This window comes from Crotalus tigris, unplaced genomic scaffold (genome assembly GCF_016545835.1).
Source record: "Crotalus tigris isolate CLP2741 ecotype Arizona unplaced genomic scaffold, ASM1654583v1 scf7180000017690.20705106771:4171800, whole genome shotgun sequence".
In the NCBI taxonomy this organism is placed as follows: Eukaryota; Metazoa; Chordata; class Lepidosauria; order Squamata; family Viperidae; genus Crotalus; species Crotalus tigris.
Genome location: NW_024096569.1, coordinates 965,047 through 992,677, shown reverse-complemented (window position 1 = coordinate 992,677; position 27,631 = coordinate 965,047). Strand labels below are relative to the sequence as shown.

The 27,631-nt window shown below is 48.4% G+C and overlaps 2 protein-coding genes across 4 annotated transcripts; one reads left to right on the top strand and one right to left on the bottom strand.

Annotated features, from left to right (window-relative positions):
• Window positions 1-5,697: 5,697 nt before the first annotated feature.
• Window positions 5,698-13,118, top strand: LOC120305713 (thialysine N-epsilon-acetyltransferase-like). The gene is made up of 6 exons (XM_039337937.1): window positions 5,698-6,001; window positions 7,344-7,395; window positions 9,377-9,460; window positions 11,082-11,180; window positions 11,832-11,872; window positions 12,545-13,118. The coding sequence occupies exons 1-6, from the start codon at window positions 5,939-5,941 to the stop codon at window positions 12,722-12,724; spliced, it is 519 nt and encodes a 172-aa protein (XP_039193871.1). The 5' UTR covers window positions 5,698-5,938; the 3' UTR covers window positions 12,725-13,118.
• A 1,638-nt stretch (window positions 13,119-14,756) lies between these two features.
• On the bottom strand, window positions 14,757-27,610 carry TRIP6 (thyroid hormone receptor interactor 6). Of its 3 annotated transcripts, none has more exons than XM_039337926.1 (10): window positions 27,454-27,610; window positions 24,776-24,991; window positions 23,934-24,046; window positions 23,387-23,527; window positions 22,588-23,247; window positions 20,721-20,811; window positions 20,218-20,387; window positions 19,048-19,226; window positions 17,451-17,571; window positions 14,757-15,026 (listed from the first exon to the last, which is right to left on the bottom strand). In XM_039337926.1, the coding sequence occupies exons 2-10, from the start codon at window positions 24,978-24,980 to the stop codon at window positions 14,895-14,897; spliced, it is 1,812 nt and encodes a 603-aa protein (XP_039193860.1). In that variant the 5' UTR covers window positions 24,981-24,991; window positions 27,454-27,610; the 3' UTR covers window positions 14,757-14,894. The 3 variants fall into 3 exon arrangements, with proteins under 3 accessions (XP_039193860.1, XP_039193862.1, XP_039193861.1); XM_039337928.1 differs by having other exon boundaries at window positions 23,387-23,506; window positions 27,454-27,609; XM_039337927.1 differs by having other exon boundaries at window positions 14,889-15,026; window positions 23,387-23,509; window positions 27,454-27,607.
• Window positions 27,611-27,631: the final 21 nt, after the last annotated feature.

Sequence of the window (27,631 nt, the reverse complement as noted above, 5' to 3'; positions counted from 1 at the left end):
TGGGGGGGGTGGAAAGGAGGCGCGTTCTCGCGAGGGGAAGCCGCCGGGGCCATCTTTGCAGCGGGCATCAGCGGAGAGAGCAAGAGAGAAAGAGAGGCGGAGCTTTACCTGTGCCACTGCCGCCTGCAATGTCTTCTCTTCCCCCTCCCCCAAACTTCAAGCATCGCCTCTGCAGAAAAAGGCGCCCCCCCCCCGCGTTCCTCAGTCGAGGACTTGGAAGCGGCCCGCTGGGGTCAGGACTACAAGTCCCATCGTCCCCCCAAGAGGGGAAAGCCGCGCACCCCCCCCCCCTTCTTTCTCTAGACTCTGAGGAACGCCCCTCCCCCCCGTCCGTCAAAGGATCTTTGCAACTGTGTGCAAGTTGGATGGGTAGTTTGCAAAAAGCGAGCCTTCCAGGGCAGGAGCAGTCTATCGCGCAAGAGGGACCTGGAGGAGGCGGGGGCTTCCGCGAAAAGAGGGAGATAAAAAGGGGGGAATGGGTTTGGGGGTGGGTGGGTGGGAGATGAACTAGGTGTCAGGGGTAGGCAACCTCGGCTCTTTTATGACTCGTGGACTTCAACTCCCAGAATTCCTGAGCCAGCTATGCTGGCTCAGGAATTCTGGGAGTTGAAGTCCACGAGTCATAAAAGAGCCGAGGTTGCCTACCCCTGGGCGCTAGGGTTTTCACAGATTTGGTTTGTGTGGACTTCGGCTCCCAGCATGCCTCGGCGGGCGAAGCCAAGGGTGGAGGATCCTGGGAGTTGAAGTCCACCCGCCTTCAAGGGGCCAAAGGGGGAGATCCCACGGATCCAGGGAGAGGCGGTCTCGCGGGGACGCGCGCGCGCAGGCATCACCTCCTTCCCCCCCCCCTCCCAATCGGTCCTTTCCTCTCTTTTTTCATCCAGTTGATTAAGGGGAGGGGGGGTGAGGGGGAGGCTGTCTGGGCTGGCTTGAACCGGTTGGGTAGGAAGTCAACTTTGGAAGCAGAGCAGAGCTGCCCCAGCCTGCCTCTGGAATGCAGGAAGGAAAATGGGGATAATGGAGTTCCAGAGCCTGGAAGGGACCTTGGAGGTCATCTAGTCCGACCCCCTGCTCAGGCAGGAGACCCCGTATCAATCAGTCAGTCAATCAGAATAGAGCTGGAAGGGACCTTGGAGGTCATCTAGTCCAACCCCCTGCTCAGGCAGGAGACCCCATACCAATCAATCAATCAGAATAGAGCTGGAAGGGACCTTGGAGGTCATCTAGTCCAACCCCCTGCTCAGGCAGGAGACCCCATACCAATCAATCAGAATAGAGCTGGAAGGGACCTTGGAGGTCATCTAGTCCAACCCCCTGCTCAGGCAGGAGACCCCATACCAATCAATCAGAATAGAGCTGGAAGGTACCTTGGAGGTCATCTAGTCCAACCCCCTGCTCAGGCAGGAGACCCCATACCAATCAATCAGAATAGAGCTGGAAGGGACCTTGGAGGTCATCTAGTCCAACCCCCTGCTCAGGCAGGAGATCCCATACCAATCAATCAGAATAGAGCTGGAAGGGACCCTGGAGGTCTTCTAGTCCAGCCCCCTGCTCAAGGCAGGAGACCCTGTACCATTTCAGGCAAATGGTTGTCCAGTCTCTTCTTAAAAACCTCCAGTGATGGAGCACCCGCAACTTCTGGTAGCAAGCTGTTCCACGGGTTAATTGTTCTAACGGTCCCAAAATTCCTTCTTAGTTCCAGGTTGCTTCTCTCCTTGATCAGTTTCCATCCGTCGCTTCTTGTCCTGCCTTCTGGTGGCTTTAGGGAATAGGGGGACCCCCCTCTTTGGGGTGGCAGCCTCCCAAATAATGGAAGACTGCTATCACGTCCCCCTGGTCCTTCTCTTTGTTAGTCTAGACCAGTGGTTCTCAACGTTTCTAATGCCGCGACCCCATAATACAGTTCCCTATGTTGTGGTGACCCCCAACCACTTATATATCATCGGGTGCCAGGGGCGTGGCCAAAGAAAAGGGGGAAAAAATGGCGGACAGCCTTGTTTGGCGACCCCCGTGAAATGGTCGTTCGACCCCAAATAGGGTCCCGACCCCCAGGTTGAGAACCACTGGTCTAGGCTGAGGTATTCCTTAACAACCACAATTGGGATCCATTCTTATGCAAGGCGGTTGATGCGTTAATCCCACCAGATTTTGTCCCCAGGGTTGTTAAATGAATCATGCAGTCGTTAAGCAAATCTAAACCCTCCCCCAATCGACTTTGCTGGCTGGGAAGATCACAAATGTTGATCACGTGATCCTGGGAGGCTGCAATCGTTGCTGCTTCCCAAATTTTGATTTGGTTTTGAGAGGGACCTTGAGAGTCCTGGTGGACGATCGCTTGACCCTGAGCCAGCCGTGTACGGCAACAGCCCAAAAAGCCAACACGATCCTGGGCTGCATAAACAGAGGCAGAAAATCAAAATCACGCGAGGTATTAATACCGCTTTGTAAAGCCCTAGTAAGGCCACACCTGGGATACTGCAGCCAATTTTGGTCACCACATCACAAAAAAAGAGGTTGAGAGTTTGGGAAAAGTGCAGAGAAGAGCAACTAAGAGGATCCAAGGCCTGGAGACTAAAATGTACGAAGAACGGCTGCGGGACTTGGGTCTGGCTAATCTAAAGAAAAGAAGAAATAGGGGTGACAGGATAGCAGCGTTCCAATATCTGAGGGGCTGCCACAAGGAAGAGGAGGGTCACGTTATTCTCCAGAGCATCAGAGGACAGGACGAGAAACAACGGTTGGAAACTGACCAGAGAGAGAAGCAACCTGGAATTAAGGAGAAACTTCCTGAAAAGGGAGGACAATTAACCAGTGGAACTGCTTGCCACCAGAAATCGTGGGCGCTCTATCACTGGAGGTTTTTAAGACGAGATTGGATAGTCACTTGTCTGAGATGGTATAGGTTCTCCTGCTTGAGCAGGGGGTTGGACTAGAAGACCTCCAAGGTCCCTTCCAGTTCTATTCTATTCTATTCTATTCTATTCTATTCTATTCTATTCTATTCTATTCTATTCTATTCCTTATTTCTATTCCATTCTATTCTATTCCTTATTTCTATTCTATTCTATTCTATTCTATTCTATTCTATTCTATTCTATTCTATTCTATTCTATTCTATTCTATTCTATTCTATTCTATTCCTTATTTCTATTCTATTCTATTCTATTCTATTCTATTCTATTCTATTCTATTCTATTCTATTGTCTTTTCATATTCTATTCTAGTTCTTATTCTGTTTCTTTATTCTATTCTTATAGAATATATAATAGGGAATTCTATAGCATAGCATATATAATAGGGAATAGAATAGAATTAGGAATAGAATAGAATAATAAAATACATAACAGAATAGAGTAAAATACATAATAGAGTAGAATAATAAAATACATAAGGGAATAGAATAGGATAGGATACCTTTTGGGGGTCCAACGCTCCCCCCAGCAGCAAGCGCCAAGTTCCTTCGGCTCATTGCAAAATTGCTCTTTTTTTTTTTTTTGTGGGTCAAGCATCTCCTTTTTTCCATGACACCTTGATCCCGCGGCCGGGAGTCCGAAGGTGGATCCTCTTTAATCCGATCCGTTGGGAAATCAGGGATCCCAGATCTCTGGAAGGTGTACATTTGGCCCAAATCCAGCCTCCAATCTATATGGCAATAAAGTTTGCCGGAAGCATAAATTGCATTTAATAATCGCGAGGGGCGATTGATGAGTGGCCATTAGGGGTTGTAAACCCAGGTTAATGAGTGGGCTGGAAGAACTCGGCCAAGGGGAAACGAGGGATAAACTCCGGCACATTCCCACAGGTGCGCCAGGTCGCTGGGTGCAACCTGTAGATCAGATTTCCATTTCTGAAACGTTTGTGTGGCAGAGTTCACACCCGGAGCCCTGGGTGAATTTAAGCCCGGCGTTTCTCAACCGTGGTGGGGTTGAAGACGTATGGACTTCAACTCCCAGAATTCCCCAGCTGGCAAACTTTCGGAATATCCTTCGTCTTTTGTCCCCCACAGTGACAACAATCCTGTGAGGTGGGTTGGCCTGAGAGAGTGCGATTGGCCCAAGTCAGCCAGACATCTGTCATGCCTAAGGCGGGACTAGAACTCCCTGCCTCCTGGGGATTGGCCCAAGTCAGCCAGACATCTGTCATGCCTAAGGCGGAACTAGAACTCCCTGGCTCCTGTGATTGGCCCAAGCCAGCCAGACATCTGTCATGCCTAAGGCGGGACTAGAATTCCCTGCCGCCTGGGGATTGGCCCAAGTCAGCCAGACATCTGTCATGCCTAAGGCGGGACTAGAATTCCCTGCCGCCTGGTGATTGGTCCAAGTCACCCAGGCATCTTTCATGGCTAAGGCGGGACTAGATCTCACTGTCTCCTGGTGATTGGCCCAAGTCAGCCAGACATCTGTCATGCCTAAGGCGGGACTAGAACTCATTGCCTCCTGGTGATTGGCCCAAGTCACCCAGGCATCTTTCATGCCTAAGGTGGGACTAGAATTCCCCGCCACCTGGTGATTGGCCCAAGTCAGCCACACATCTGTCATGCCTAAGGCGGGACTAGAACTCCCCATCGCCTGGGATTGGCCCCAAATCACCCATCTGCTTTCAGGCCTTAGAGAGGACTAGAACTCTCCATCTCCTAGTAATTGGCCCTAAGTCACCCAGCTAGTTTCATGCTTAAGGCAGAACTAGAACTGCTAGTCTCCCTGTTTCCAGGCCAGCATCTTAACCCACAAAAACAGTGTTTCTCAACCTTGACCATTTTAAGGCATGTGGACTCCAACTCCCAGAATTCCACAGCCAGCAATGCTGGCTGTGGAATTCTGGGAGTTGAAGTCCACATGCCTTAAAATGGTCAAGGTTGAGAAACACTGCACTAAAAGAAACTGCGTCTCACCAACCCATTCCACCTTGTCATTTGCTTCCAAAGGGGCCTCAGCCCAGCCAACTTAGGAGAAGACCCCGATGCAGGCACTCTATCCATGCTCAGAGGCTACTAGCTTGTGAATTTACAACACACACACACACACACACACACACACACACACGTCAAGGCCTGCAGGGGTCCAAGTTGCTATCTTTCAGACATTGCCCTCTGTGCACGGCCAGGTGTAAAACCGGGCTAACAGACGACTAGGTGGCTACTCCAAGCAGTCCTCGCTTTACAACGGTCCATTTAGTGACTGTTCAAAGTTACAACGGCGCTGGAAAAAAGCGACCCGGTACCCTTTATTTATTTTTTTTGCCGTTAACGACCATCGCAGGCTCCCTGCGCGGGTCACGGGATCAAAATTCAGACGCTCGGCAACGGACTTATGACGGTCGCAGCGTTTATGACAGTCACGTGATTTTCCCCTTTTCGCGACAAGCTTCGACCAGCGAAATCCACAGGGGAGGGGGGAAAGCCGGATTCGCTTAACGACCGTGTTACTCCCTTAACAACCGCAGGGGTTCTCTTTAAAGCGCGGTGGCGAGAAAAGTCGCAAAACGGGACCCAAACACCCCCGCTTAACAAATTCCTCGCTTGCATTAGATTAGATAACCTTTATTGTCGTTTGTTTTTCCCCCTGCAGGCACAACTGGCACAGAGGTTCGGGGCTGAATGGTCGTCGTAAGGCGAGGACTCCCTGCCTGCTCAGTCCTTTTTATCCCTTTTACGATTAATTCTGAAGTTTTCACCGACACGTATATAACGCGTGGGTCATAAAGTGCTCCAGGCAGGATCAAAAGCTAATAAAAATCCGTGAAGCGTCCCGGCCGCACCTGCAGGGGGGAAAGGGCGATGCCCCCCCCCCACTTCTCCGCGTGATTGGCACCCGGCCCTGCCCGGCCCTCTGCAGCCGCCCACAGGGCAGGGCAGGGCAGGGCAGGAGGAGATAAAAGTGGCCCTCTGGTTTCCCGGGGGGGGGGTGTGTGACTTCGGAGCTACACCCTGGCCTGAACGATGGCGTGTCTCATCCGGCCGGCCTGCAGCAGCGACTGTGACCTGCTCATGAGCTTCATCAAGGTGAGAAAGGGCTGAATCAGGAAGGAAGGAAAGAAGGGAGGGAGGGAGGGAGGGAGGGAGGAAAGGAAGAAGGAAGGACTAGGAAGGAAAAATGAAGGAAAGGAAGGGAGGGAGGGAGGAAGGAAGGAAGAAGAAAGGAGTAGGAAGGAAGGAAAGAGTAGGTAGGATGGAAGGAAGGAAAGGAAGAAGGAAGGACAAGAAAGGAAAAATGAAGGAAAGGGAGGGAGGGAGAAAGGGAGGGAGGGAGGGAGGAAGGAAGGAAGGAAGGAAGGAAGGAAGGAAGGAAGGAAGGAAGGAAGGAAGGAAGAAAGGAGTAGGAAGGAAGGAAAGAGTAGGTAGGAAGGAAGGAAGGAAAGGGTAGGAAGGAAGGAAAGGAAGAAGGACTAGGAAGGAAAAATGAAGGAAAGGGAGGGAGGGAGGGAGGAAGGAAGGAAGAAAGAAAGAAGAAAGGACTAGGAAGGAAGAAGGAAGGCAGAAGAAAGGAGTAGGAAGGAAGGAAAGAGTAGGTAGGAAGGAAAGAAGGTAGGTAGGAAGGAAGGAAAGTAGGTAGGAAGGAAGGAAGGAAAGAAGGAAGGACTAGGAAGGAAAAAGGAAGGAAGGAAAGGAAAGGAAGAAGGAATGAGTAGGAAGTAAGAATGAAGGAAGGAAGAATAAAGGAGTAGGATGGAAAGAAATGAGTAGGAAAGAAAGAAGGAAGAAGCAAGGAAGGAAAGGGTAGGAAGGAAAGGAAGAGAAGAAGGAGTAGGAAGGAAGGAATAGATCGGTAGGAAGGAGGGGAAGAAGGAAGAAGAAAGGACGGAAGGAAAGAAGCAAGGACTAGGAAGGAAAAAGGAAGGGAAAGGAAGAAGGAAGGAGTTGGAAGTAAGAAGGAAGGAAGGAAGAATAAAGGAGTAGGAAGGAAAGAAAAGGAAGGGAAGAAGGAAGGAGTAGGAAGTAAGAAGGAAGGAAGAATAAAGGAGAAGGAAGGAAAGAAGGAAGAAGCAAGGAAGAAAGGAAGGAAAGGGTAGGAAGGAAGGAAGGGAAGAAGGAAGGAGTAGGAAGGAAGCCCCCCTGGGACACTGCGACCGTCATAAATCCGAGTCCTGACCGGGGTGTGTGTGTGGGGGGGATGCTGCAGATGTGAAAACCGGCCCAAAGTCACTTCCCCCCCCCCGGGGCCCTTGTGCCTTCCCAACGGCCACTAAACCAAGTCGTAACTTGAGGACCTCCTTATTGTATCTTCCCCCCCTCTCACCTCTCTGCTGCATTTGTGGATCTGGACAAGGTTGGGATTTGGGGGTACGGTATCCCCGTCCCCCCATAACGGCCTCTCTATTTACTCTCCCCCCCCCCGTCCCCCCAGGACATTGCTGACTATCACAACTTATTGCAGGAGGTCACAATCAGCGCCGAAGGTAAGGAATTGGAGACTTTTTTTGGGGGGGGGGTGTGTTGAAATGCCAGGTGCCCTCCCCCCCCTTCCCGGGAACGCCAGGCGGGTGAGGCTGGAGGCTGGCGGGCAACTTTTCTGGAATTTGGGCAGTGGGTGGAGGGCAGGGCGGACGCTGCCCGGCTGGAATGCGGGCAGAGCGCCCAGGGGGCGTCCCTTGGCCACTGGGGGCACCCGTGTCCAGCCGAGGGGAACGAAGGAGCTGGCGGAGGACAGCCCGGATTGGGGTGGCTTTCTTTGAGCAACGAAGGCGGAATTCTGAATCAGGGTTTGTTTCTGTTCTTCTTCTTCCTCCTCCTCTTCCTCCATCTCTCCTCCTTTCTTCTTCTTCCTCCTCCTTCTCTTGCTCCTCCTCCGAATTTTCCTCCTTTCTTTCTTCCTTCTTTCCCTTCCCCCTCCTCCATCCCTTCTCCTTTTCCGCCTAATTGTCCTCATCTTTTTACTTCTCTATCCCTCCTCCTCCTAATTTTTTTTTTTCCCCTTTCTTTCTCCTCTTCCTCTTCCCCCTCCTTTCTTCCTTGTCCTCCCCCTCCTAATTCTCCTTCTCCATTTCTTCTTCCACCACTTTTCTTCCTTCATTCTTCTCCTTTCTTCCTCGTCCTCCTCCTCCTCTTTATCCATCTCTTCTTGTCCTTACACCTCTCTTCCTCCTATTCTTCCTCATGCGGTTACTCCGCTTTTCTTCCTCCATTCTTCCTTCTGCTTCCTTCCTTCCTTCTTCTTCCTCCTCCGTTTTTCCTCCAAATTCTCCTTCTCCGTCTCTTCTTCTTACACTTCCTCCTCATTTCTTTCCCTCTGCCTCCAAATTTTCTTCCTCCACCTTTTTTCCTCCATTCTTCCTCTTCATCCTTTCTTCCTTGTCCTTCCCCTAATTCTCCTTCTCCCTCTCTTCTTCCATCACCTCCTCCTCCTTTCTTCCTTTTTTCTTTCCTTCCTTCCTTTTCTTTCGTTCTTCCTTCCTTCCTTGTCCTTCCCCTAATTCTCCTTCTTTTTCCATCACTTCCTCCTTCCTTTTTTCCTTCCTTCCTTCCTTTCTTCCTTCTTTCTTTCGTTCTTCCTTCCTTCCTTGTCCTTCCCCTAATTCTCCTTCTCCCTCTTCTTCCATCCTCCTCCTTCTTCCTTCCTTTTTTCCTTCCTTCCTTCCTTCTTTCTTTCGTTCTTCCTTCTTTTGTTCTTCCTTCCTTCCTTGTCCTTCCCCTAATTCTCCTTCTCCATCTCTTCTTCCATCACCTCCTCCTCCTTTCTTCCTTTTTTCTTTCCTTCCTTCCTTTTCTTTTGTTCTTCCTTCCTTCCTTGTCCTTCCCCTAATTCTCCTTCTCCCTCTTCTTCCATCCTCCTCCTTCTTCCTTCCTTTTTTCCTTCCTTCCTTCCTTCTTTCTTTCGTTCTTCCTTCTTTTGTTCTTCCTTCCTTCCTTGTCCTTCCCCTAATTCTCCTTCTCCATCTCTTCTTCCATCACCTCCTCCCTTTTTTCCTTCCTTCCTTCCTTGTCCTTCCCCTAATTCTCCTTCTTCCTCTCTTCTTCCATCACCTTCTCCTCCTTTCTTCCTCCTTCCTTCCTTCCTTCCTTCCTTCCTTCCTTCCTTCCTTCTTTCTTTCGTTCTTCCTTCCTTCCTTGTCCTTCCCCTAATTCTCCTTCTCCATCTCTTCTTCCATCACCTCCTCCCTTTTTTCCTTCCTTCCTTCCTTGTCCTTCCCCTAATTCTCCTTCTTCCTCTCTTCTTCCATCACCTTCTCCTCCTTTCTTCCTCCTTCCTTCCTTCCTTCCTTCCTTCCTTCCTTCCTTCCTTCTTTCTTTCGTTCTTCCTTCCTTCCTTGTCCTTCCCCTAATTCTCCTTCTCCATCTCTTCTTCCATCACCTCCTCCTTCTTCCTTCCTTTTTTCCTTCCTTCCTTCTTTCGTTCTTCCTTCCTTCCTTCCTCCTTTCTCCTCATCCTCCCTCTCCCAGATCTGAAAGCAGACGGCTTTGGCCCAGATCCCTTCTTCAAGTGTCTAATGGCTGAATTGCCCCCGGAAGACCCCTCTAAGCAAGGTAAAAGCCAGGCTGTATTTTTCCCCACCCCCCACTAATATCTGCCCGCCCAAGACTTGTAAAACTTTGAAGACTGAAAACGCGTCAATGCATCCATCTTAAGCTCTTCTTCTTCTTCTTTTTTCTTTAGAAATGTTTTATTGATTTTTTACAATAACAATCCCTAGTGCCTACTTTACAGCGTGTTGTCTTGGTTCATAAATTTAAAAAAAAACAATGGTAGTTAATTAACAATCAATAATAATTAATTTTTGTACTTCCATAATTAGTATATTAATTAGTATATTTCTTTGATCTTCCGTTCTCCCAATAGTATTCTTCAACCTTAAAAAAATATAATTGTCAGGTTAGAGCAGCGGTTCTCAACCTGTGGGTCAGGACCCCATTTGGGGTCGAACGACCATTTCACGGGGGTCGCCAAACAACGCAGTCCGCCATTTTTTTTCCCCTTTTCCTTAGCTGTGCTACTCCCTTTTATTCTATTGGCTTTTGAAAGCCAATAGAATTAGACTCTTTTGAATAGAGTCTAATTCTATTGGCTTTCCAAAGCCAATAGGAATTGTCCAGGCTGTCTTTGCCCTGCTGAGCCCGCCAAAAGTCCCATTCTACAAACGGTGCTGCACCAGTTGAGTAGTCCTCGACTTACGACCGGTTGGGGGTCGCGGCATTAAAAAGGTTGAGAACCACTGGGTTAGAGGACTTCCCCCCAGATCGAACGGAAGGACCGTCGTCGTTCCGTGATCATTGGGGCACCCCTCATTATTTACCGCCTCTCCTGGGCGACTTTAGCCCCATTTAGGGTCCCCCAGCAGGACGAAATCAGCCGTTGGGCGCGGAGCTCCGTAATCCCGCGGCCATGCGCTACAGCGCAAAAACAAAAAAAAAAAACGGAAGTCCCATCTTAAGCTCATCTTCATTACATGCATTTATTGTGAGGTAAAATGAAATATTGTGTGACCCAAGAACAGCTACCAAAATGGAGTGAGATTACACACCGCGGGTCACTTGTGTTCAAAGTTTTTGCACTCTTCGTTAATCCTCGACTTACAACAGTTCATTTAGTGACCGTTTCGAAGTTACAACAGCATAAGTGTGACTTATGACCGTTTTTCACACTTACGACTGTGGCAGCATCCCCGTGGTCACGTGATCAAAGCTCAGACACTTGGCTCGTATTTATGACGGTGTCCTGGGGTCACGTGATCCCCTTTTGCGACCCTCTGAAAAAGCAAAGTCAATGGGGGAAGCCAGATTCACTTAACAACTGTGTTTCGAACTCAATGACTGCAGTGATTCACTTAACAACCATGCCAAGAATAGCCGTAAAATGGGATAAAACTCACTTAACAACTGTCTTGCTTAGCAACAGAATTTTCGGGCTCAACTGTCGTAAGTCGAGGACCACTTGTACCTGTTTTTACAGACACAAACACATACACACACACACAAACACACACCCAAGTGAATGCAGAATGTCGGCTTCTGCTGTGAGCCAGTTGCATTATTTGACTCCCAAAATATTTCACATTTTGTATTTGAACTCTTTTGTGTTTTTATCGAAATGTGAGGTAAATGTGCCACATGATAAATGCGTCAATCATCGCTTTTGCCGCCCACGCAGGGCGTCCGATTGGCTACGCCTTGTACTATAAGGCCTATTGCGTCAACCACGGAAAGAAGATATATTTGGAAAATCTATACGTGGTGCCGGAATTTCGCGGTAGGTAAAAATATCGGGTTGAACTTGCCCATCTTAAAGCATGGCTGGCTGGGGGATTCTGGGAGTGGAAGTCCATCCATCTTAAAACATGCTGGCTGGGGGATTCTGGGAGTTGAAGTCCCCCATCTTAAAACATGCTGGTTGGGGGATTCTGGGAGTTTTGAAGTCCCCCATTTTAAAACATGCTGGCTGGGGGATTCTGGGAGTTGAAGTCCCCCATTTTAAAACATGCTGGCTGGGGGATTCTGGGAGTTTTGAAGTCCCCCATTTTAAAACATGCTGGCTGGGGGATTCTGGGAGTTGAAGTCCCCCAGCTTAAAACATGCTGGCTGGGGGATTCTGGGAGTTAAAGTCCCCCAGCTTAAAACATGCTGGCTGGGGGATTCTGGGAGTTGAAGTCCCCCATCTTAAAACAGGCTGGCTGGGGGATTCTGGGAGTTGAAGTCCCCCATCTTAAAACATGCTGGCTGGGGGATTCTGGGAGTTGGAGTCCCCCATCTTAAAACATGCTGGCTGGGGAATTATTATCATTATCATTATTATTATATTATCATTATCATTATCATCATTATCATTATTATTATTATTAAATCTAATTGGCATTGAATGATGGGTGCAACACACTGACTTCCCTGTGGTTTCTTCTCCCAGATAAAGGAATCGGAAAGCAGATGCTGATCAAACTTGCCGAAGTAAGTTCCGAATGCTGGCATTGTGTCTTTTCCGGACTTCCCCAAATGAGGAATTGTCGTCTCTTTCTCCGGAAAGGCAGCTACAAGCAGTCCTCGACTTACGATGCTTCATTTAGTGACCATTCAAAGTTATACCACCACTGAAAAAAGTAACCGTTTCCCCACACTTACGACGGTTGCAGCCTCCCCATGATCAAAATCCAGACGCTCAGCCACCGACTCGCATTTATGACGGTCGCCCTGTCACCTGATCCCCTTTTGCGAACTTCGGACGAGCAGAGTCAACGGGGGGGGGGGAAGCCGGGTTCACTTCACAACCATGTGACTCACTTAACGACTGAAGTGATTCACTTAACAACGGTGGCAGGGAAGGTCGTAAAACGGGGCAAAAACTCGCTTCGCCACCGTCCCACTTAGCGACAGAAATGTTGGGCTCCGCTGGGGCTGTAAGTGAGGATGACCTGGTCACTGAGGGATTCGTCGTAAGTCGAGGACGACCTGTCCTGTCGGGTCAGATGAGGATGGCCAAGCCTGTAGCTTCAGTGGCAGTCTACCAGCCGGGGAAGAGGGTGGGAGGAGCCAGTTTCCTTAGTGCACGGATGCACCGTGGGAAGCGGGGTGCCGGATACGAATCTAGACGCTTATAGCCTGTTTTTTTTTCCCGCCTGGCAGATTGCGCTCGCCGCCGGCTGCACCGGGATGAAATTTAGCACCATGGAAGGGAACCAGCGGGCGAAGAATTTGTACCTGCGGCTCGGAGCCGAGGACACCACCCAGTCCTTTGACTGGCACTGCATGGAGTTCAGCCAAGAAGCCTTGCAAAGGCTCGCTCAGGGCGGGCAGGGCTCGTGAGTGCGCCCCAGGCCGACTCGGGGGGGGGGGGAGGAGGAGGAGGAGGAGGAGGAGGAAGGGCACCACTGCCAAGATCAGAAAACCAGGATTTCTCAGCCTTAGCAACTTTTAAGATCTCTGGACTTCAACTCCCAGGATTCCTCAGCCAGGATTCACAGACTTCGACTCCCAGAATTCCTCAGCCAGCAGGACTGGATTTCAAGTCCCAGAATTCCCAGCTAGCATTTGTGGACTTTAATTCCAAAATTCCCCAGGTAGCATGCCTGGATCAACTCCCAGAAGTCCTCAACCATCACACCTGGACGTTGATTCCCAGAATTCCTCAGGCATCGTACCTGGATTTCAACTCCCAGAATTCCTCAGCCGTCACGCCTGGACTTTGATTCCCAGAATTCCTCAGGCATCGTGCCTGGATTTCAACTCCCAGAATTCCTTAGCCGTCACGCTTGGACTTCAATTCCCAGAATTCCTCAGCCGTCACACTTGGACTTCAACTCCCAGAATTCCTCAGCTGTCATGCCTGGACTTCAACTCCCAGAATTCCTCAGTTGTCAGGCTTGGACTTCAACTCCCAGAATTCCTCAGCTGTCACGCTTGGACTTCAACTCCCAGAATTCCTCAGCCGTCATGCCTGGACTTCGACTCCCAGAATTCCTCAGCCATCACGCCTGGACTTCGACTCCCAGAATTCCTCAGGCATCACACCTGGACTTTGATTCCCAGAATTCCTCAGCTGTCACGCCTGGATTTCAACTCCCAGAATTCCTCAGCCGTCATGCCTGGACTTCAATTCCCAGAATTCCTCAGCCGTCATGCCTGGACTTCAACTCCCAGAATTTCTCCACCGTCACGCTTGGACTTCGACTCCCAGAATTCCCCAGCCAGCCATGATGGCTGTGGAATTCTGGGAGTCGAAGTCCCAGACGTCTTAAAAGTGCCATAGAGAAACCCAGCCAAACTCAATCCCCCCCCAAATATAATATAATAAAATATATATAATATAATATAAATGAGACAGCAAACAGAGAATGCAAAGGGGCACCTCTTTAATTCCATTTTCAAAAAACACCCGCGGCCCAACATTATCATTGATTAAAAATAATAATAAAAACAAGGCAGGCTGGAGAAGAAGAAAGTCGAAGTCTATTTTTTTTTAAAAAAAGAGAACATTTAAAAAAAATCTTTTGCTTCGTAAAAGGGGGAGACAGGCAAAAGTTCAACAGGGGAAGATTTGTGCTCGTAGGAGGAGTGTGGGGGGGGGAATAGAGAGGAAATAGCCCCCAGCCCCAATTTATTCAGATAAGACCAGCTTATGGGTAGGGGAGTTTTCAAGCCTTATGGGTGCGGGACTCCATTCAAATACATTTGGGACAAAGAGGAGGTTCCAACTCGGCCCGGTCAGGATGATGGGCGTCGTAATCCGCCACAAAGTGGAGGATGGACGGAAATCTCAGTTGGGGGGGTCCTTGCCGAGCCGAGGGGCTAAGATACCTTTCTAAACCCCCTTCCCAATTTGAGAAGTTGCTAAAACAGGGGTTCTCCACCTGTGAGTCGGGACCCCATTTGGGGTCGAACGACCATTTCACGGGGGTCGCCAAACAACACAGTCCGCCATTTCCCCCCCCCCTTTTCCTTCGCTGTGCTCCTCCCTTTTATTCTATTGGCTTTTGAAAGCCAATAGAAGAGACTCTCTTGAATAGAGTCTAATTCTATTGGCTTTCCAAAGCCCATAGGAATTGTCCAGGCTGTCTCTGCCCTGCTGAGCCCGCCAAAAGTCCCCTTCTGCAAACGGTGCTGCACCCGTTGAGTAGTCCTCGACTTACGACCGGTTGAGTAGTCCTCGACTTACGACCGGTTGGGGGTCGCGGCATTCAAAAGGTTGAGAACCACTGGGCTAAAATGACAGAGAAAGGCCACGCAGATCAGGGCCGGTCAATTCTGGGCGCCTTGAAGATGGGCGGAGTTCAACTCCCAGAATTCCCCAGCCAGCTTGGCTGGCTGGGGAATTCTGGGAGTTGAACTCCGCCCATCTTCAAGGTGCCCAGAATTGACCAACGCTGCAAAAAAGAGCAGCGAGCTCTTTGCACCCCAGAAAGGGGGCCACAAAGCCGAGCAGCCCGCGAAGCCCCCCACCCACCCGGGGGGAAGAGGCTGGGGACCACCACCCCCATCAGCAGTCGGTGGTGATATCGGAGGAGAGGTCTTGAATCCGCCGGGCGCTGCAGTTCTTGCAGAGGATATGGCCGTCCAGCGGATAGCAGCCGCGCCCCTCCCCTTCGGAGGAGAGGAGGATATCACACTCCTGCGGGGGGGGGGGGGGAGGAAGAGAGGGAAAGGAAAACCGGATGCAACCATTAGGGGTGCTTCCCCCCCCCCGAGGGGTCCCGCCCTCTCAAAGTCACAGAATTCTTGGGCTGGATGGGACCACAGAGGTCTTCTAGTCCAGCCCCTTGTCCGGCAGATCTGTTTGTGCCATTTCAGACAAAGGGCTGTCCAATCTTTTCTTAGACATCTAAAGAGATAGATAGATAGATAGATAGATAGATAGATAGATAGATAGATAGATAGATAGATAGATGGTAGATAGATAGATAGATAGATAAGATGATAGATAGATAGATGATAGACAGATGATAGATAGATAGATGATAGATGATAGATGATAGATAGACGATAGATAGATAGATGATAGATAGATAGATGATAGATTGATAGATATAGATATAGATGATAGATACATGATAGATAGATAGATGATAGAGATGGATAGATAGATAGATACATAGATGGAAGATAGATGATAGAATATAGATGATAGAGATAGATGATAGATAGATGATAGATAGATAGATGACAGATAGATAGATGATAGATTGATAGATATATAGATGATAGAAAAATGATAGATAGATAGATGATAGAGATGGATAGATAGATAATAGATGGAAGATAGAATATAGATGATAGAGATAGATATAGATAAATAGATGATAGAGATAGAATATAGATAGATAGATGATAGATAGATAGATAGCTACATGATAGAAGACAGATGATAGATAGATGATAGACAGATAGATGATAGATAGATAGATGATAGACAGATAGATGATAGATAGATAAGATGATAGATAGATAGATAAGATGATAGACAGATAGATAGTGTCAACGCTGCTAATACTGAATCTTCTTGCTTTGACAAAATATGCAGAACTGTCTGGTATTTTAAGAGTTAATTCAGATGACAGAGGAAAGGGAGGGGAAATAACATAAGCCCAGGAAAAGGAACCGAAGTGAATCTCTGCCCTCTGGGCTAATTGGAAGATGTGACTTGTGACTGGAAGATAAGGGAGGGGTTTAGCAAGAAAAGTGAGATGCCAGCAAGAGGAATTCAGATTCTGGCATAAACCTCCATGATGTGCCGTCAATTTGTAACACTGGTAATAAAGGCTTTAGGATAAACATGCCTGGAAGTTCTTTGAAGTGTTTCATTAGTCGGAACCATGACAGATAGATAGATAGATAGGGAGATATAGATATAGATAGATATAGATAGATAGATAGATAGATAGATAGATAGATAGATAGATAAGATACATGATAAAGAGATAATAGCTATAGATCAGTGATGGCGAACCTTTTAGAGACCGAGTGCCCAAACCGCAACCCAAAACCCACATGCATCGGCGGGTGCCGGGTGGGTGTGGCCCATTGGTGGGTGTGGCCCATTGGGTGGGCGTGGCTGCGGTGATAACGGCAGACTGGGTGGGACTAAAAAGTTCAATCAATCAATTCCAACTTTGCAAGATCTTTTTTTCCCCCCGCGAGAAGTTGAAATTGACTGATTGAACTTTTTTTTTTTTTTTGTACACGGCGGCAGAGGCCTAAAGCGAAAAGGTTTCATAAAACCCAGCTGAAGGCCTAGGACTGGGGCGACGGTGCGCGTGCCCAGAGAGAGGGCTCTGAGTGCCGCCTCTGGCACCCGTGCCACAGGTTCACCACCACTGATATAGATAGATGATTGATAGATAAAAGATAGATAGATAGATAGATAGGTAGATAGGTAGGTAGGTAGGTAGCATACATGATAAAGAGATAATAGAGATAGGTGGGTAGGTAGGTAGGTATATAGATAGATGCTAAAGAGATAAGAGATAGATATCATACATGATAAAGAGATAATATAGATAGGTATGCAGGTAGGTAGATGATAAAGAGATAAGATGGATAGATAGATAGGTGATAGAAATAGATAGACAGACAGACAGACAGATAGGTGATAGAGATAAGATAGATAGATAGATAGATAGATAGATAGATAGATAGATAGATAGATAGGTAGGTAGGTAGGTAGGTAGATAGATAGGTGATAGAGATAGATAGATAGGTGATAGAGATAAAATAGATAAATAGATACGTAATAGAGATAAGATAGATAGATAGGTGATAGATAGATAGATAGATAGATAGATAGATAGATAGATAGATAGATAGATAGGATAGATTAATCATAGAATCCTAGGCTTCAAACAACCTCAGAGGTCATCTAGTCCAACCCTCTGCTTCAGCAGCAGACCCTCAACCAATCTTTTCTCCACCGCCTCCAGCACTGCAACCCCCACCCGTCTAGCTCCCCCCGTGCCCTCCCCTCTGCCCCTGCTGGCGGGCGCCCCTCCCTGGAACCGAGGGCAGCCCCCTTTCCCCGTCCCCCTCCGCCGTTGCTCACCTCGCACTTGTAGCATCCGATATGGAAGCTGCGGTCCAGGGCCACAATTCGCACTGTCTCCTCCTGGCCCGGTTCGGGCATGATGGCCTCCGCGCACACGGAACAGCGGGGGGCAAATTTCCTAAGGGGGGGGGGGCGGGAATCAGGAAGAGACATGAAAAGTTGGCCCTGCCCTTTCTCCCCAGATTTTTGGGGCCTCGGGATCCCCGCCTGTCCCGCCTTTGCTGGCTGGGGGGGATGGGACTTGTAGTACAGCACACGCAAAAAACGTTGGGGGAGTAAATTTCCCGGGGGGGGGAGCAGGAATCAGGATGATGTTGGCCCTGCCCCTTTTCCCCAGATTTTGGGGGCCTCGGGATCCCCGCCTCTTCTGCCTTTGCTGGCTGGGGAGGATGGGTCTTGTAGTACGGCCATAATGGCATCTCCGCACACAGAACATCAGGGGCTAAATTTTCTAAGGGGGGGGGGGTGGGAATCAGGAAGAAACATGATGTTGGTCTTGCCCTCTCCGAGATTTGGGGGGCCTCGGGATCCCCGCCTCTCCTGCCTTGCTGGTAGGGGAGGATGGGACTTGTAGTACAGACTCCGTACAGCGGTATAGGCAGTCCTCAACTCACGACGGTCCACTTATTGACCATTCAAAGTTACCGCGGCCCTGTAAAAAGGGACTGATGACCGTTTTTCACTTAACGACCGTCGCAGTGTTCCCCCCCCCATGGTCACGTGATCAAAATTCAGAGGCTGGGCCACCGACTCCTATTTACGACGGTCGCAGCCTCTAAGGGTCACGGGATCCCCCTTTGGTGATTTTCTGACCAGCAAAGTCCACGAAAGAAGCTGGATTCGTTTAACGACGGCATTACTCACTACAGTGATTCACTTAAGAACGGTGGCGGGGAAAAAAAAAGGTCTGCAATTGGGACGAAACTCGGCAAATTTTTCATCTGGCAACAGAAATTTTGGGCTCAAGCGCGATCATTGAGGACTACCTGTAGTACGGAGGATGGGACTTGTAGTATGGATCTGAAATGGTATAGACCGGGTTTCCTGCCTGAGCAGGGGGTTGGACTAAATGACCTCCAAGGTCCCTTCCAACTTTATTGTTGTTATTGTTACAATTATTATTATTATTATTATTATTATTAGTAGTAGTAGTAGTAGTAGTAGTAGAAGAAATGGTATAGGGTTTCCTGCCTGAGCAGGAGGTCAGATTAGATGACCTCCAAGGTCCCTTCCAACGTTTTTTTAAATTATTATTTTTATTATTCTGAAATGGTATAGGGTTTCCTGCCTGAGCAGGGGGTTGGACTAGATGACCCCCAAGGTCCCTTCCAACTTGTTGTTATCGTTACAATTATTATTATTATTATTATTAGTAGTAGTAGTAGTAGTAGTAGTCAGAAATGGTATAGGGTTTCCTGCCTGAGCAGGGGGTTGGACTAGATGACCCCCAAGGTCCCTTCCAACTTAATAATAATTTATTATTATTATTACTATTACTACTATTATTATTACCATTATTATTGCTATTATTATTTTCTTTTGGAACTCCGAAAGAAGGTCGAACAGGAATCCAGCCCCCCCCCCCCAGTCTCACCGATGGAAATCTTCAATGCAGTGGATCTGGCTGGTGGCATCCACGGTGAAAGGGATCCCGTCCAGGCAGCGGTGGCAGACCACACAGATGAAGCACTGAGGGTGGTAAGCTTTACCCATCGCCCGCAGGATCCGGTCCATGATGGGCTTGGAGCACATGGAACATTTCTCCAGAGTCACCTGGCCAGAGAGCGGGCGTCAGAGAAATATATATATATATTAAAATGAATCCTCTCCTCTCTCTTGCCAATTTTTTTTTATCACTGGTTCAAGTCTTCGAGGCTTGATCGGCAGATGGCAGAATTCTGCAATCCTTTAGGCCCCTGCGACTGGGCTCGCTTGCTTGAGTCATCTATATTCCCCTGTCTTTTTGAGACACGAGATGATTTGGCCCTCCTGGGAACATGCAGCTGCATTCTCAGATTATGACACCAGAGGGCGTCCACGTCCCAAAAGTTAGAGCAGTGGTTCTCAATCTTTTTAATGCTGGGACCCCCCAACCGTTCGTAAGTCGAGGACTACTCAACTGGTGCAGCACCGTTTGCAGAATGGGACTTTTGGCGGGCTCAGCAGGGCAGAGACAGCCTGGACAATTCCTATTGGCTTTTGAAAGCCAATAGAATTAGACTCTATTCAAGAGAGTCTATTCTATTGGCTTTCAAAAGCCAATAGAATAAAAGGGAGTAGCACAGCTAAGGAAAAGGGGAAAAAATGGCGGACTGCGTTGTTTGGCGACCCCCGTGAAATGGTCGCTCGACCCCAAATGGGGTCCCAACCCACAGGTGGAGAACCACTGAGTTAGAGCAATATTTTTCAAAATTAGCCCAGATTGCAGAATTCTGCAGTCCTTTTGGCCTCCCCGGCTTGGCTCGCTTGCTTGAGTCATCTAAATCCCCTTGCCATTTTGGGACACAATGCACTCCGACCATCCCGGGAACATGAAGCTGCATTCTCAGGTTACGACACCAGAGGTGGACTCCAGACAGCAATGTTTTTCAAACTTAGGGCCTTGAAGATGGCTGGATTTCAGCTCCCAGAATCCCCCTGGCTGACTGGGGAATTCTGGGAGTTGAAGTCCACCCATCTTCGAGGGCGCGACGTTTGAAAAGGCAGAGTGACAGAACCAAAATGTGGGGCGCCCCCCGGAGCCTCTTTCGAACCCCTTACTCACAATATAGCAGGATTCACAGTACGACCGGCGGTCGATGGCGTAGAACGGCTGCCCCCGCAGGCAGCAGTGGCAAGTCGCACAGGTGAAGCACTCGACGTGGAAGACCTGGTCCATGGCCACGCAGCCCGTCCCGTCGCCCACCACGTTCTCCCCACACTGAGCGCAGCGGCCTGCAAAGGGTCCAGGGTTCGAAAGCTACCGATTGCTCGATTTTTAAAAAAAAAAAAAAATCAAAAAAAAAAAAAAAAAAAACAAGAACCGTCCCCCAAATTCCAGGCTTAGCAAGACCCAGGGCCCCCCCTAACTCCCCCATCCCACCCCCGTCCCCAATTTTGAGACGAAAAGGCCGGGTTGAATCTTAAAACAAGCCCAGGGGAGCTTCTGCATTGCTATTCCGCCCAGCAGCAGCATTTTCAAGATAGACTGCTCTTGCGTGGGGAGGCTCCGTTACAAACAAACAAAAAAAAAACAACGCCCCAAAATCTTAAGGTCCGGAAACCCACCGAAGTATTCAGCTGTTGGAGGGTGCTTCAAGTCGTAAATCAGTTTCTTGGTCAGCCGATCCAGCTCCTCTTCCGGGCGGCGCGAGGGGGGCTGCGGGGAAAGGAAGGGGAGACTGGAGAAGGACGGTCCCTAAGCGGGACAGCTGGTGAACACAGACACACACACACCCACGCCGGGGTTGAACATGAAAAAAAAAATGGGGGTGCGGGGAAGGCTCCTGAGCATCAGAAGAAGACAATCTGGTCCTCTGCCTACAAATGGAATAGGGTTTCCTGCCTGAGCAGGGGGTTGGACTAGATGACCTCTAAGGTCCCTTCCAACGATATTAGTCTAGTCTAGTTTGTATTTTATTATTCTGTTCTATTCTATTCTGTATTTTATTATTCTATTCTATATTTTATTATTCTATTCTATTCCATTTTATTATTCTATTATGTATTTTATTCTATTATATTCTGTATTTTATTCTCATCTGTTATATATTTTATTATTATATGCTATTTTATTCTGTATTTTATTATTCGATTCTATTCTTCTCTTCTGTATTTTATTATTCGATTCTATTCTATTCTGTATTTTATTATTCGATTCTATTCTATATTTTATTCTATTCTGCTACTTATTTTATTATTCGATTCTATTCTATTCTTCTATTCTGTATTTTATTATTCGATTTTATTCTGTATTTTATTCTATTCTGCTACTTATTTTATTATTCTATTCCATTCTATTCTGTATTTTATTATTCTATTCTATATTTTATTATTCTATTTTATTCTATTCTATATTTTATTATTCTTTCTATTCTGTATTTTATTATTCTATTCTATTCTGTATTTTATTCTATTCTGCTACTTATTTTATTATTCTATTCCATTCTATTCTGTATTTTATTATTCTATTCTATATTTTATTATTCTATTTTATTCTATTCTATATTTTATTATTCTATTCTATTCTGTATTTTATTATTCTATTCTATTCTGTATTTTATTATTCTATTCTGTATTTTATTCTATTCTATTATTCTATTATGTATTCTATTCTATTCTATTCTATTCTATTCTATTCTATTATGTATTTTATTCTAATCTTATGTATTTTATTATTTTCTTCTATTTTATTCGGTATTTTATTATTCTATTCTATTCTATATTTTATTCTATTTTGTTATGTATTTTATTATTCTATTCTATTCTAATTTCTATTCTATATTATTATTCTATTCTATTCTATTCTATTCTATTCTCAATTCCTCGAGAATTTAAGCAACAAGGCCTGTTGGATAGCGAGTCCTCAACTTACAACAATTCATTTAGTGACCGTTCAAAGTTACACCACCACTGAAAAAAAGCGACTTAGGACCGTTTTTCACACTTACAACCATCGCAGCATCCCCCCTCCCCGTGGTTACGTGATCAAAATTCAGACACTGGGCAACCGACTCCTATTTACGACGGTCACGGCGATCCGAGGGTCAGGCGATTTCCCCTTTTGCGACTTTCTAACGAGCAAAGCCAGTGTGTGTGTGTGGTAAGCCGGATTCATTTAGCGACCCCGTCATTAACTTAACCCACTGCAGAGATTCACGTAACAACCGTCTTGCTTGGAGCCGGAAATTTGGGGCTGAGTTTTGATCGTTTTGTACTTGCCGTCGAAAACACACATTCCGGGAACTGTTGAGGAGGATCTGTCTTCACCCTCATTCTCACACACCAACTCGCTGAACTCCTCTTAGAATTCAACCCCTCCCTCCCTCCCTCCTGGGAATCTGGATTGCGTGCCGTTACAGGATGGAGGCCCCTTCCCCAGAAAGACCCCCACCCTGCCTTCCACATCCCCATCATCCCCAGCACCCACAGTTACCTGATGGGGAAACCTCAGCCCCCCACTGCTGGCAGGAACCAGGGGTGCCGTCAACTCCTCCTTGCCGGCTTTCACCAATCCAGACTGGAACTGTCCCCCCGGCACCTCCAGCCTGCCCTGTCCTGCAGGGCCGGCGTAGAATTCCCCCTCACCCGGCCGCTGGCCATAGGAGGGAGGCTCCGGATACCAAGCCTCGGCGTCGTGGGGACGGGCACGGGAGCCCGGTTCCGAGGCGTACTGCGTGGGAGGCTTCCCCCCGTATCCCAGCTTGGGGGACGGGGGTCCGTAGGCCGGCTCCGCCCGGCGCCTGGGCTGGTTGTAGCCCACCACCGGCTTGGCCACCTTCACCTGGATGCTGAAGGGGGGCCCGGCTGAGGAGGACGCCGTGGCATATGAGGCGGGCATCGGCTGGGGGTACGGCTTGGGGGCACGGTGGTATCCGTAGGCCTCCCCCAAGCCGGCTGAGCCGTACTGGCAGGGCAGCACCGGGACAGCTGGGTAAGGGGACCCCGAGGCCGGTGGGCCTCCATAGGGCAGGGTCTTGGCATCGGGCTTAAGGGGCATGAAGCCGCCCGAGAGGGTGGGCTTGTAGGCAGCCGAGGACGGGCTGGGCTTAGGGGCGCCCGGTTGCAGAGCTGGATACGGCACAGATTCCGCGTTCTGCAAAAAAAAAAAGGGTAACACAGTCAGCGTCTGGGTAGAGAATTTGGCACACGCACACACACACACACACACACACACACACACACAGGCACCCCGTTTTATCCTCCAATCCCCCCCCCCCCGCCAGCTTCCTCACCGCCCGTTCGCCCCGACGCTGCTGGCTGCTCTCCATGTCGGCCAACATGCTGGTGAGCGAATCTATCTGGACATCGATGTTGGTGGGGTGAAGGCCCCGCGTCTGCTCCGGACACTCTCCCTGCTGGAGGGAAAAGGGAATCTATTTTTGGGGGGAGGGGGGTGTCTCCCCAATCGAGGAAGCCATCCGATCCGTGCCCAACTGATCTGGGCTTCTGTAATGGGGTGACTCCCCACCTTTGCCACCCTCTGCCCTCACCCCCACCCCAAGGACTGCGCCTGTTGAATCTCGGCCTGCCGGGCTTTCGCAGAAGGATGCCGGTACTTAATGGAAATGCAAAGAGCTAGCGGTCCCTCTCTGAAATCAATGTGGCGCCTCGTGCAATCCTGGGAGTCGTAGTTCTGGTTGGTCGAACTACGACTCCCAGCGTTCCACTAGGTGCCGGCAAGGCTGCTGGGAGCTGCAGGTGGGGGAGAAACAGCCATTCAGCCTCCGTTGCCCGTACCTCCACTGGCCTTCCTCCCCCAGCCAGGCGGGCTCTCCTTACCTGCAGGGTGTAGCTGGGAGGTGTAGCGCTATCCCAGGATCCCCGGGACCCTCTCTCGCTTACGGAGGAGTAGGGGGAGTCTGCAGAAGAGTCCTGGGGAAGCGAGGCGGGACCTGGAGCAGAGGAAGAAGCAGGACAGAGATTCAAACTCAGGACCGGGCAGAGGAGAGGAAGCTGGCTCCTCTAGGGGTCGTCAACTATAACTCCCAGGCCTGCCTGCCTGCCCAGGAGCAAAGTCTGCTGGGAAATGTAGTCAGAGGACCTTTTCCCCTCTTAGAATACAGGAAGTCCTCAACTTACGACCGGTTGCATGACAGACATGATTCCCATAACTCAGGGATGTCCTTTAGGCCCAAGAGAGTCCATCCATCCGTCTGTCCAATTCCTGCCTTGGATGGCTGAAAAGTTTTGCCTCCTTTGACGGGCATTTCCCGCAGCTACAAGCTGGCAGTTCAATGGGGGGGGGGGGGGAAGATCCATTCTTGGCTATTTGGGGGGGGGGTTCTGTTGCTTCCAACCCAGCCTCTCTCCAATAAAAGAGAATCCGGGGCCTACCTCGCAGGGGTGGTGAGGAGCATTTGGGAATGCAAGTCAGTGGAGAGGGGGGCAAAAAGCAGCCAATGATCCCAACCTGGGCCCCCTGGAAGCCGGATGGACTTCAACTCCCAGAATTCCCCCGCTGGCGGCGTTGCCCACCCTCCTCAACGCGAAGAGGGGTGGGGCTTCAACTCCAGGAATTCTGGGAGTTGTAGTCCCTCCGTCTTCAAGGGGCCCAGGCTGTGCCTAGAGGGTCCCCTTGTTTGTGCAGAAGACCCTTCCCCAAATATGGGTTCCACGATTACCTGGCGGAGGGGGCTGGTCCCGGGAAAGGCCCCCCGCTGAGCCCATTGCCCCATTGGTCTCCGGAGTTCGGTGGGCGGGGTTGGGAGCTGCTGGGACGGAAGCAAAACTCTTCTGGACTCTGCAGACGGCCGGGGAGGATACGGTGACATCCGGCTGGCCCAGGACCGCCACTTGCTTCGGGGGCAGCCAGGTGGGGCCGGACATGCTGAAGGAAGCTGGGTGGGGGGGATGGGGAGAGGAGGCAGAGCAAAAATGTGGAGTCAAAATTGGAATTGAATAGAGATAGACAACTAGAAATAGAAATAGATAGATAGATAGAAATAGATGGATAGATATAGATAGATAGAAATAGATAGATAGAAATAGATAGATAGAAATAGATAGATAGAAATGGATGGATAGATAGATAGATATAGATAGAAATAGATGGATGTAGATGATATAGATATAGAAATAGATATAGAAATATATAGAAACAGATATAGATTGAAATAGATAGAAATAGATGGATAGAGATATAGATAGATAGATAGAAATAGATAGATAGAAATAGATGGATAGATAGATATAGATAGAAATAGATGGATATAGATGATATAGATATAGATATAGATATAAAAATATATAGAAACAGATATAGATTGAAACAGATAGAAATATATGGATAGAGATATAGATAGATAGAAATAGATAGATAGAAATAGATGGATAGATAGATAGATATAGATAGAAATAGATGGATATAGATGATATAGATATAGAAATATATAGAAACAGATATAGATTGAAATAGATAGAAATATATGGATAGAGATATAGATAGATAGAAATAGATAGATAGAAATAGATGGATAGATAGATATAGATAGAAATAGATGGATATAGATATAGATATAGAAATAGATAAAGAAATATATAGAAAGAGATATAGATTGAAATAGACAGAAATAGATATAGACAGATATAGATAGAAATAGATAAATAGATAGACAGACAGACAGACAGACAACTAGAAATAGATGGAAATAGATAGATAGATATAGATAGATTATAGAAATAAAGGTAGAAATAGATAAATAGAAATAGATAGATAGATAGATAGATAGATAGATAGATAGATAGATAGATAGATATAGAAATAGATAGATAAATAGATAGACAAAGAAATAGAGAGAGATGATAGACAGATGGACAGATAGATAGCTGGTGAGACAGATGAGAGAGAGATAGGCAGAAAAAGATACAGATATAAATATAGATGATAAATGGACAGACAGAAATAGAGATGATAGAGGGATGGATAGATGGATAGATACTTGGGGAGAGAGAGAAGCAAGAGAGGTACAGATATATAGAAAGAAAGAAAGAAAGAAAGAAAGAAAGAAAGAAAGAAAGAAAGAAAGAAAGAAAGAAAGAAAGAAAGAAAGAAAGAAAGAAAGAAAGAAAGGTATTAGAGTAAGCCATAAAATTGTAAACAAACCATATGCTCATGTTTTACCTCATGGCAAGCCATTTTCAAACCACGATTAGGACAGTACTAAAAAGTTGCAAGGATCCGGTAGCACTAACACACTAAGCTTTTACAGGAACGAAACAAACCATGGTTCCAACCAAGTTGACTGCCTTACAGAAAACCCTCTTTTTCTCCTTAATTCCTCCCATTGAAACATCACACACCACTGCCCTAGAAATTCAGGAAGCCACGAGGCCACGTGGGAATCCGTTACAGGGGAGTAAGCTGCAGACACGGTTAACCCCCTCATCCCGCCTGTTCGCGCACAGGCTTTGCACCCCTGGGGTAACCCCCTCCCCTTTCCTGCACCCCCTTTCCTTCAACCCCAAATCAAAATAGTCCACAAAACCGATTCACACGTTGCAGGCTCCGCTTTCCGGAACTGTGATTTGACAAAAGTACAATTCCCGGCGTTTAAGGAGCCAAAGAAGCCAGAAATCGTGGTTTAGTCCATACGAGCTTGGGGGGGGGGGAGGGTTCCCTCTACATTAGATGAACCACCTTGTAACTCAGTGGAGGAAGCGTTTGGTCCTGTTTGGGGCGTCAAATTTCCTGGCAAAGGAATTAATTTGGTAAATCCGAGTTTGGGGTGGACTACAACTCCCAGAATTCCCCAGCCAGCACAGCTGGCTGGGGAATTCTGGGAGTTGAAGTCCACCCGGCTTAAAGTTTCTTAAAGCAGTCAACCACGTTGCAATTAACCGCGGCCTGCGCGTGACGTCACTCGGCCTCCCCCCCCCCGCCCAACACTTCCCCGGCTCCTTCCCCAACCTGTCGCCCGCCCAGCGTGGCGGGCTGCCAGGCGGCGCCGCATGGGCTCTGGAGTGCGACATAGCTGGGTCAAGCTGCAGCCTTCCCCAGAGTGGGGAACTGGGGGGGTGGGAGGGGGAGGAGGTCGAGCACTCTGCACGTGCTCGGGGGTGGTCGGTGCTCCCCCGGTGCCAGGGGAGTGGGGGGGGGCTCAGGACAGGCTGGGGGTGGGGGGCTTAAGACGGAGGGGGGGGCTCAGCTACAGCAAGGCGGAGGACCCCCTAAGAGGAGCAGCCCCCCTCCCCAATTTAGCCTAAGACCCTCCCCTGAATGGGCCAGGCTGGAGCCCCCCCCCTCTCTGCCCCCTCCTCACCTGATCGCGGCGCGTGCCCCGCCCGCGCCGAGAAAACTTACTTTCTCCCAAACTTTCTCCCGCAACTTTCTCCGATCCGGACGCGGCAAAGAAACTTTTTTTTTCTTTTTTTTCTTTTCTTTTTGTTTTCTTTTCTTTTTTCTTTTTTGCATGGACCCCCCCCCGGTGACGTCACCGCATTCCAAGCGTCACGTGGAGCCTGGGAATTCCTGCCACTTC

What these genes read in the sequence shown, in the direction of transcription:
- LOC120305713 (XM_039337937.1), top strand. Translation starts at nt 5,939, where the DNA reads ATGGCGTGTCTCATCCGGCCGGCCTGCAGCAGCGACTGTGACCTGCTC. An exon ending in GGTCACAATCAGCGCCGAAG is followed by an intron (nt 7,396 to 9,376) that starts GTAAGGAATTGG and finishes TCCCTCTCCCAG; the next exon opens with ATCTGAAAGCAGACGGCTTT. An exon ending in TGCTGATCAAACTTGCCGAA is followed by an intron (nt 11,873 to 12,544) that starts GTAAGTTCCGAA and finishes CCCGCCTGGCAG; the next exon opens with ATTGCGCTCGCCGCCGGCTG.
- TRIP6 (XM_039337926.1), bottom strand. Translation starts at nt 24,980, where the DNA reads ATGTCCGGCCCCACCTGGCTGCCCCCGAAGCAAGTGGCGGTCCTGGGC. An exon ending in ACTGTGAATCCTGCTATATT is followed by an intron (nt 19,227 to 20,217) that starts GTGAGTAAGGGG and finishes CTCTCTGGCCAG; the next exon opens with GTGACTCTGGAGAAATGTTC. An exon ending in TCGGATGCTACAAGTGCGAG is followed by an intron (nt 15,027 to 17,450) that starts GTGAGCAACGGC and finishes CCCCCCCCGCAG; the next exon opens with GAGTGTGATATCCTCCTCTC.